At 42.1% G+C, this 10,311-nt stretch overlaps 2 protein-coding genes across 2 annotated transcripts; one reads left to right on the top strand and one right to left on the bottom strand.

Moving 5' to 3' along the window:
• The first annotated feature begins 1,111 nt into the window (after positions 1–1,111).
• Positions 1,112–3,606, top strand: LOC117452971 (uncharacterized). The gene is made up of 3 exons (XM_034091796.2): positions 1,112–1,794; positions 2,402–2,537; positions 2,748–3,606. The coding sequence occupies exons 1-3, from the start codon at positions 1,202–1,204 to the stop codon at positions 3,498–3,500; spliced, it is 1,482 nt and encodes a 493-aa protein (XP_033947687.1). The 5' UTR covers positions 1,112–1,201; the 3' UTR covers positions 3,501–3,606.
• A 163-nt stretch (positions 3,607–3,769) lies between these two features.
• Positions 3,770–6,397, bottom strand: LOC117452972 (uncharacterized). The gene is made up of 4 exons (XM_034091797.2): positions 6,208–6,397; positions 5,165–5,359; positions 4,998–5,074; positions 3,770–4,883 (listed from the first exon to the last, which is right to left on the bottom strand). The coding sequence occupies exons 1-4, from the start codon at positions 6,301–6,303 to the stop codon at positions 3,908–3,910; spliced, it is 1,344 nt and encodes a 447-aa protein (XP_033947688.1). The 5' UTR covers positions 6,304–6,397; the 3' UTR covers positions 3,770–3,907.
• Between the last annotated feature and the right edge of the window lie 3,914 nt (positions 6,398–10,311).

The following is a 10,311-nucleotide window of genomic DNA, read 5'->3' as shown; positions in this document are numbered from 1 at the left end:
AATAATTACAATACAAACCTATCATATTTTTCAATCTGATATGGGTTGATTGGGGTGTAACAGAATGTAAAGGCTCAATCAACGGGTATTACAGTATCACACACATTATTCAGGTCGCAGCACACTTCAGCTATTTTATCCATCAATGTAATCCCATCTACATCTTTAGAAAGTAAAAAATACATTAGTAATATATTACAAGCTTTTCTTTTAAGTTAACATTTTCTGTTGTTACATTATTAATTTCAAATGACATTTTGTCAATCATTTCACCAGTCAAATCAGTCTGAGTTGCAGTGCCAGTCTCTGGTTCAATCATTCCTTCTTCTTCCCCAGTGGCTCCCAGGACTGGTGCGGGCTCTTCTTGAGATGGAATATCAGATACCATGCTGTAGAGATCAAGTGGTGCGATGGATGACCTTTTTCTGGCGCGTTTATACCTGGCATGTGTAGCAGGGGAAGGTGCTGTAATTTTCTCGTGACCCAATTTGACAGACAGTGCCCAGTCAGTATGATTTTTGTCAAAAAGTGCCACTGGTTTACCTGCAAATAAATCAGATTGTAGGTCAGTTATATCCTGGGTGAACTGTTAATTAATACAAATTTGACCTCTTTTGACAGGCGAAGTCAGACTTTAGATATATTTAAAATGCTGGTGTCAAGACATTGGAACATGACAAATAATTGAGGAAACCAAAAGCCTCTGAAAAGGTGCCAGGGACTGTACAGCCTTTACTGTTTACATATAATCAAATGGCCAGTAGGGGGAGGAATTTCATTAAATTACAGTTAAACGAAGCACTGCAGGGGATTTACAGACTGGTGGGAAGATGACCTGAGCCAAGGGATGACTTTGTTTTGTAGATACTCCACAATCTGATATGTCGATCGATGACACAGACTCCAGGATTCATATGTCCTTGTTAAGATACATGTCTTAGTAAGTGGGTTGTATGTTGATTTTGAATGTTTGTATGTAAAACCTGACACTTACCTGACGTGAAATGATCCCCACAAACGCGAGTATAGTTGTGGTTGGATGGTTTGAGATCCTCCCGTCCGATCCTATAGGCTACATGCACTAGGGTCTGAGACGTACTTCCGCCTTAGCCGTAATACTGCTTGGGAGCTTCCGGTTTGCTTCCGGTCTGCGTAGCTGAGCGTCCACAAATGTTTTACTGTTTAAATCTATGGTTTAAATATGAGTCGACGGAAGATTTTCAAAACGGAGCATTTGCAAAGACAAGTAAAGAACTACTCCGAGCACTGCTGTGTCCCACTTTGTACGGCATCAGCTAAATTTAACGGGGTCCTAAGTTTCCATGGCTTTCCGACCGAACTCGAGCTGCGAAGACAGTGGCTGGTTAAAATACGACGCGATAACTTCACAATCTCCTCTCACTCCAAGGTCTGCAGTCGTCACTTCGCTACGGATCAACTAATAGAGCCAAAAACCCTTGATGGCCGTAGGAGGCTTGTGAAAGGTGCTGTACCAACTTTGTTTGAGTGGAATCACTTCACTGCTCAAACACCGCGGGGTAGTGTTTGGGAGAGAAGGGAGCGGCCCACTGAACCAGTCTCTCGGGAGGAGCAGGAAGAGCACATGGATGTCCGTGACCATGATTACTGCTCAGCCCCTGAACCAGCTTCACTGGACATGTCCTCTCAAGCTACAGAAGACAACTCCAAAACAGTGGAGGATCTGCAGAAGCAACTGCAGGAGTTAAGAGTCCAGCGAGAGTTTTGCTTACAGCGGTTTGCTGGCTCCGACGACAACATCCGATTCTATACCAGGTAATGTTTTGGCTAAATTCTATCCAAGTTTTTGAGATGGGTTAGCTTATAAAGAATCCTGTTTACCTGCCGTTTGACTGCTGACTATATGCATGCAGTGTTGGAATAAGTAGGCTACTCAACTTAACTGAAGTATAAGTACAAATACTATGGTTTGAAAATACTCCTGAACTGAACATGTAGAATCATAAATCATGTGTTTTTATAAGTAACTAGAAACTATGAAGGTTAACTAAATGTGGTGGAGTAAAACATACTAATACTAACAACATACTGATAATACTTTACTACAAGTGGAAATCTTCAAAACCTTACCAAAGTAAAAGTACATGTCAATATCCACTGCGTTTCTCCCAGTTGCACACTTAAGAATGAAGAGTAAAAGTAGTCATTCTGTGTAAAATGTTCCCTTTATGTTTTAGATTATTACTGCTGCTTTAATGTAGTTGTTACATGTTACTGCTGTATATTACTATACCTGCACCAAGTGCCTTCTTAATCAGTCTATTTGAATTGTAATGTATTACAGCAAACAAGAGGAAAGCATTAGCCCATGTGTTACAGTTAACGAGTCAATTAATGACTGACATGTGTCTTTTGTGTACAGATTCCCGAGCTATAACCACCTGATGGCCTTCTGGTTTCTGATTGAGCCTTCCATTTATAAAATGGTTCGTGTCACAAGAGCGATATCAGCTGCCAAGAGGAATGAAGAAGTGGTTACACACGCACGTCCATCAACGGTAGGCTACGTTTCTTTTAACACACACTCTAAACACAAACTGAAGGGAAAATGTTTCTCTGACATTTCATTGCTTTTGTGTTGGCTAAAAGGCTATAGTACTCAATCATTTTTGAATACATCAGAGAACTAAAACAACTTAATGTTTTTCCCATCGTGTGCTACTCTCATGACATTAATATAGTACCCTTTTTTTGTTTTTATCTTCCAGAGACAGCTGCTTCAGCCAATTGACGAGTTCTTCCTTTTTCTCTGCTTCCTGTCGGTGGGTTTGAAAGAAAGGGACCTTGCAAACCGCTTCAACATACACCAGTCCACTGTGAGCCGCATCATTGCAACATGGACAAGTTTTCTTACAACTTTATTGGGGTCACAGTGCATCTGGCTTACACCTGCAGAAGTTCAAGACCACCTCCCAGAGGCCTTCAAAGATTTCCCAGACACACAGGTGATCCTGGATTGCACAGAGCTGAGGTGTCAAACACCATCCTCACTCCTCCTCCAAAGTGAAATGTATTCTACATACAAATCTCACTGCACCATGAAAGCCCTGGTTGGCATAGCCCCACATGGCGCAGTGACATTTGTTTCCAGTCTGTATGGTGGTTCTGTCAGCGACAAGGAGATTTTCAAACAGTCTGGAATAGCTGCGTTGTTGACTGAAAACATGGCAGTGATGGTAGATAAGGGCTTCCTGATCAGCGATTGCTGCAAATGCAAAGTGTACTGCCCACCTTTTCTGTCGAAGCAGAAGCAAATGCCGGCCTATCAGGTGAGGGAGACACAGGCCATTGCCAGACTGAGGGTTCATGTGGAACGTGTCATCAGGAGGATAAAAGAGAACAAACTTTTTGATGGCGTCATCCTCCTGTCCCATGCCTACAACATCACCCAGCTGTTTGCAGTAGCATGTATGCTGTCAAACTATCAGAACAAAGCACTGGTCAAGAAATGGGTGAAATAAGACAAGATGATGACACCTGTGCAGGTAGCTGTGATTAAGCTGGGTGAGCACACCGTGTTGCCTGACACACGCTAGTGTTTTGTTTGAATAAATGGTAAATAGCAAATTACAATGCGTTGATGATTTCTTACAAATGCAATGATTTACTATTCATTACAAAAAAATCACTTCACTTTATTGTCTTTTTAAATACAATTGTATATTTATTTACATATATGAAATGTGAACAAACAAACAATATAAACAATATACAATATAAACAATATATATCAAAAACAAAATATTAAATTCACATTTTGTTGTCATTCAGAACACATGATTGAGGGATTGCCTCCTAAAAACAATGGCGGCTGAGCCAGGGTCTAGCAGCTAACTGCTCACAGAGTTATCAATGGCTGCAGTGCCCACTACTTTTGTAATGACAGGTACTTCGGCATGTATGTGTAAAAAAAAAATAAGTCTACTTTTTCTCTGATTGCTCTTTGCACTTCTGGATCTGTGTATATTCTTTGCACCAGGTAGTCCTCCTGTGCCCACACTACAAAGTCACACCACTGCATCCCAGACACAAGAAGTTGACCCTGTACTTGCCAGTAATAGGCATGGCTTTTCTTGAGCTTAGGGGAGCCACATTCCATCTGCACATATTTGCAGTCGACATAATTTGGGACATTGGGACATTTGAATTCAACAAGGCCAAATTGGGGATATTCTGTTGGGTCAAATACAACTCTATCAGGGGAGGCACCAAGCCAGGGCGTAGAGGGGTGAATGACAAGGCCACAAGGGGAGTAGTTCACGTTTGCCAGTCTACTGTATTCAGCTGCTACTGTGGGCTCCATCTCTGCACCTCTCCTCATTTCTGCAGTCTGCCTTGTACCTTTGAGTATTCGCTCTGCAAGAGAGTTAGCAGAGCTCTCACCTCTGACGTGACAAATCTCTCTAAACCTAGAGGCAGTAACCCTGGGTTTGCGGAGCAGATGCCACTCTGAGCTAGAGCTTTGCTCACGGGTAGCCTCCTCAATTTTGTGAGACATTTCTAAATCAACAGATAAGCTGTTAATATGCAGTTGCTCCTCTTCTGAGCACACCAGCGGTAAATCACATGGCAAGATCACATACCCCTCTATGGGCAAGTGGGGTGTTGGTGGTGTGTCAGTGTGAAGTGTGGTGTACCGAGACGTCAAAGCAGGCATCTGATAGGACAGAACACTGCCCTCCTGCACAATCCCGAAGGCACTTTCCACAAGGGGCTTGTCAGGTCTCATGTTCATTGTGGTCACAAGCGGTCTGTCTTCAATGCTGAACGCTGAGTATGCCTCCGTAACTCTGAACAGGCAGGGATCTGGTAATGGCCCCACCATGCCTCTGTAGAATCCACTCCTACAAAGAATGGCAAAGACAATATAGCACATTAATGTGACAAAGGTTAGGAATACAGCACCAGAATTATGAATTTAAAAAACACAGGAAACACCATTTTCCAGCTAAACTGACCTTACTCCAGTCTGCACCATCCTATTTGGTACAGGCTTGGTGAAGACCATGGAGTTGATGGGCCCTGGCTTCACACCCTTAAGGAAAAGACAATTACTGTTCGTTGAGTCACTTTAAAACAAAAACTCTGTGAAAGATTACAAGTATTTGAACCTCATTGAAATTACCATTGTTCGCGGCTTGTGCCATTGCTGTTCCGATTCAGTACAGCTATGCACAGGTGGCACAACTGACATGTTCAGTTCAGTGTAATGTGCTGTTTGGAACAGCAATGCTACTGTGTGATTGCACAAAACAGTTCCTGCAACACAGGAGCACTGGTTGTGCGTGAGCACCACTGGTGATGAGTCACGAAGCGTTATCTAAAAAAGAGAGAAGAAATACTAGTGATTAGTAACCTCACTTGTGGTAAATGAGCCAGGAGGTTATGAGTAGAATTATTGGTTATTTGTACTGACCCATTATCCTAGAAGAAGCATGTATTCCTGAATGCTTAGTGTTACCCTCTTACCCTACAATACCACAATGAACTTTCTTTGGAAACTAAGATGCCTTGAAAATTGTATTAAAGCAGTTTTGACTATATATTTGAACCCCCATACTTACACATCCATAATCAATGTAATAATATCTGACCAATCAGCTGTGATAAAGCAGTAGGACACTGTAGGACACTGTTGAGATTCCCTTAAGGTAAACTAATGTTTAACTGAAACTCAATAAACAGGGGGGAACACAGTGGCAATGTTGCCTGCCTACACTCAAACTGTGTGCTGTCTCGCTCTTCCTCATTGACCTGTAGCACAAGGCTCTCACGCTGACCTGCCCTGTCAGCCTGTCTTTATTGGACACTGAATGAAAAAAAACAGAGCAACAGCGTTAGATCTATACTCACGTCAAAACATCTATGGCAACATTGCTTTACAAAAGCCGATACCATTATGCAGTGTGGCTAACAACAAGACAACCTTGGCTAGGCTATAAGGCTATTAAACGATAGTATTTGTTAGCAAAATGGCTAATGTTTTAAAGAATTAACACCAGAAACAGTACATAGCGTTACCCAGAGCCCTATACTAGTCTACTATAGTAATAGTATAATAATAATAGTAGTTATACTATAGGGCTCTGGCGTTACCTAGCTTTTGACAGCTAACGTTAGCATAACCCGGAGCATAAGCTAGCTGGTTAGTACCTGTTACCTTCTTACCTTCATAGTTGTGTATATATGACGCAGCATATAATTTGAAGCCTTTATCGAGTTTGCTGGCTGGGGCTTTAGTCGTCCGGCAAATCCGATGAACATCCGACATTTTTAATTTCGGAAGCTCTTGTAGGCAGCGGGTGTAGAAGGTCGTCATTTTTCATCAACAGGAAATGCATCAGCAGCTCTGAGTAGAATGCGGAAGTGACTGTGCATGTAGCCTATTGAGCCATGTTTCCCGTCGACGCTTTGAAAGTGCATACATTGCTTCAACCTGGTGTGTTATAACCGCCGGCAGCCTGTAAAATGACTTTGGCCCCCTGTTTCGATCACCTCTGTTGCCGCAGCCAACAATAGCACAGAAGTTCACCATTATATGTCCGATAAAAAACAGGTAGGCTATGAGTATTACGGTGTCTGTTTTGGTACTCCAGTATGGCCGCTGGGCTGACGCCGCGTCACCCGTGACGTCATATGCAAAGCCTCTATACGAAAAGAAGAGAAAGGAGAGAAAGACAAGAGAGAGGGACTAAAGGGCGACAGTATGTCACCCAGTTTTTCACAAGAAAAGGTGGGTGTGGTCCATGAGTGGTGGAAATTAGTCTGTTAGCTAATGTTTTTTTGTTTACTAAGCTGACATTAAGTAGCCTACTGTTAATATCTTGACAGAAAATGCAGAGGTCTTTCATTTCACTGCTCTTTTAGCTGACATTTAAAGGTATGGTAGGTAATTCACTTCAGAAACACTTTTTGTTATATTCCATGGAATGCTCTTAACGTCCCGATAGCAATGAATCTATGAAATGCTTTGACAATAAATACATACAAAAATGTCATCTGTGGAAGCCGTGGCGCTGTAAAAAGCACGACCAATCATCTGAGCCGTGACTGGATGGCCTACCTGCCTGTCAGCCTTCCATCTGTGCACAAACTGATCTCGTGCCCTCATTGGTCATGTGCGCGTTCGTGTGTGTTGGAGGAGGGGCTCTGTAAGGAACTCTGAAGGAAGGGGCAGATTTGTTTCGGTTGTGTACTTTCAAATTCTAGCGCACTCGAGCTGGTTTCTCCATTCGTACCTACCTACCTTTTAATAAATGCAGGCACATTTTTAGCGCATATTCATACTAAATCAGTTGTCCCTCCCCCTGGTGCCAGGTCCAACAGATCCATCTTTAGGCTCAGCAGCCCTGTCCCCCCATAATGCTGAACCTGAACCAGCTTTTCTCCCAACTGAAGGAGGTGAGCAGCATTGTGTTGAATGACATGCCACTTAACATATCTGAAGGGAGACTGGAATACAAAATATATATATATATAACAAAAAGCATCCAATTTAAATTATACATTTCAAACAGTATTTTCCCACACAGCCAATGATCTATATAAAACAAAAAACTGCTTTTAGTCTATTTAGGATGATGGACCGTTTGAAGCATTGAGTGATCAGTCTGTATTTTGGTTATGATATTAATACTAATGTTATTATATTAAAGCAGGGGTGGGGAACCTCCGGCCCCCGGGCCGTTTACGGACCGCTAGACCATTTGGTACGGCCCTCGAGGTAATTTATAAACAAAGTGGCCTGTGCCTGGTGGTGGGGCCCAAAATCCCTGGCGGCGCCCCTGGGTGCACTCATAACGCGCAGGAGTCTGACTTGCGTGATTTTTGCTGTTGGGACTCGGGTTTGAGTCCAGCATGAACTTTTTTGTTGTTTTCATGTCGATGCACACTGAATTATTATGTTTGAATAGAGGATTCCTAATATTGTTTGCCGAGACCAACATTAATGACCCATCTGCATTTTAAAGTCTACATGCACATGCAGCAATGACATTAAAATTTCTGCTTCTATCTTTGCAAAACGAGTTAACAGTCACATCTTATCTGGATGAGTGCTGCAGAATACTGTTTATATAAAGGGATAAATGTGTGTGTAGTCTTTCATATTAAACATGATCGCTGGTAGATAGCCACAGAAGTCGTAACCAGAGTTGGGTGTAACGCGTTACAAAGTAACGCGTTACTGTAATAATATTACTTTGTCGGTAACGGAGTAGTGTAACGCGTTACTTTTATAATTCAGTAATCACAATACAGTTACTAACATTGCCCCGACACGCGTTACTTTCTAAAATCAGTCATAATCAAACCTCAACAAACACCTGCAAAGGTGAAGCTAACACACATAGCTGTTGTGTATTTATATCACACACGTAGTCTGTTCTTCTTCTCTGTTTTCCGGTTGTTGCCTGATTTGAATGATGAATACACACTATCGCCGCCTGCTGGTAAGGAGAGTTATTGCCACTCACGCATGCGCAGTTCGTACGTGCTCGGCTGAAGTCTTTGCGGTGTGCTCCAGTCTGGCTCCAGTGCAACACATGGCCAACACGCAGGAGAACACGCTGACGCAACAGCGTGGGCAGAGATAGACTGCGCAAAAATATACAGATAGCAGGAGACAGCCATGGTCAAATAGGAAAACATTCAGGAGCTATCTGGATCAGTCTTATGCGACAATGGAAACTGAACTAAAGAGAACATTTGAAACTTTAGCAGTCTGCGTGATCTGCCTGCAGGGAGGGGCGGGCCGGCCCTGCGAGTAAAGTAACGAATTACTTTATGTAGAGAGTAACGAAGTAGTGTAATATATTACTTTTTAAAAAAGTAATATGTAATATATTACTTTTTTTTAGTAACGACCCCATCTCTGGTCGTAACACAGTTTAAACTGGGCGGGTCCCATTTTTCCCTGGGCGGATGTTTACCTGAGACAGTTCACAGCTGAAGACTTCTCCAAGCTGCTTTCCAACTGTGAGTAAACAACGTTTGCTTCACTTGGAGGCTGTCTGCAGGTGTACACAGGTCTCAGATGGACTTGGTATCACATTAAGAACGATATTCAGTAATAAGTCTGGCAACAATAGCTGGTTTAAATGATTTATTGGAGCTTGCAACGTTTTGAACAGACATCCCCAATCAACTCGTTTTTCTTTTTGTAGTCCCCGCTGTTCGCGTCCGGATATCTCCATCGTAACCACAACCTCACACACTGGTACTGAATGTGCATCAAAGTCTTCCTACCGAGCCAAATATACCAAAAGATGTATGTAAACGACAGAAGAAGCGATCGAAATGTGTATTTCAGTCGAAGGCCACGCCCACCACCTCTGTAAACCAGTTGATCGGGGAACCAGTTAATCCGGAACACCGGCCGTGGTTGTTTGTTCTTCATGCTTATATATCGGACTCGCTCTGCGGTTAAAACAGACGGTGCATGCATGCGGTTTTGCGGTAAGTGAAAATCGAGTACTTATTTATGTGTGATTTTAATCGGCTACGTAATGAATGTTAAGGCTTTGTTTAGTGTGTAAGCGAGTGGTAGCTACATCGGTGCTAACGATACTATCGTAGCCTCGTAGCCTACAAGTTAAAATCATAGACTGTATATATAAAGGTTAAAACGAAATAGACAAGTCAGTGTTAAGTGGGATAATACTGTAGAACAAACGGCTTCTGTTTGAGGTTGATAAAATAAGGTCATCCTTGTAATGTAGAGAGATATGTTATTAGCCTATGTAGGTAGGAACTGTATGCATCGCTAAGGTTAATTTAAATTGGCTATGCTCAAGTATGTAGACAAGTTAACGTCGAAGTAGTGTATGTGAAATCAACCTCACAATAAGATGTGTATATTACAATTATTAATGTCATATTTCAAGATGATTACTTAGATATTACAATATGGTTGGTTGAGCTGGAGTTCATTATTGAGCTTACACGTTAACGTCAGTCATCTAAAGAACGACCCCAAACCTTGTTTTTATTAATTGCATTACCAAATGGGTATCAAATAAACAGTAAGCATTGGTAACACAACTTCCAAAGTTACAGTAAAATAAAAAGGACCCTGACTCGGACAATACACAATCCAACATGTTCAACAGAAGATAATCAGTTATATTATTTGTACACATGGTACTTTACATATATATATCTGTTTGTTTAAGGTGTCCAGGTGATGCAGACAGGCTGGACCAGAGAGTGAGAGACAGAACTGGACTCCTCACAGCAGTGAACTTCAGCTCAGGTACAAAGACTCTTTTTTCA

The sequence above is a fragment of the Pseudochaenichthys georgianus genome, chromosome 9, assembly GCF_902827115.2.
Source record: "Pseudochaenichthys georgianus chromosome 9, fPseGeo1.2, whole genome shotgun sequence".
NCBI lineage: Eukaryota > Metazoa > Chordata > Actinopteri > Perciformes > Channichthyidae > Pseudochaenichthys > Pseudochaenichthys georgianus.
This window is presented reverse-complemented; position numbering and strand designations above follow the sequence as displayed.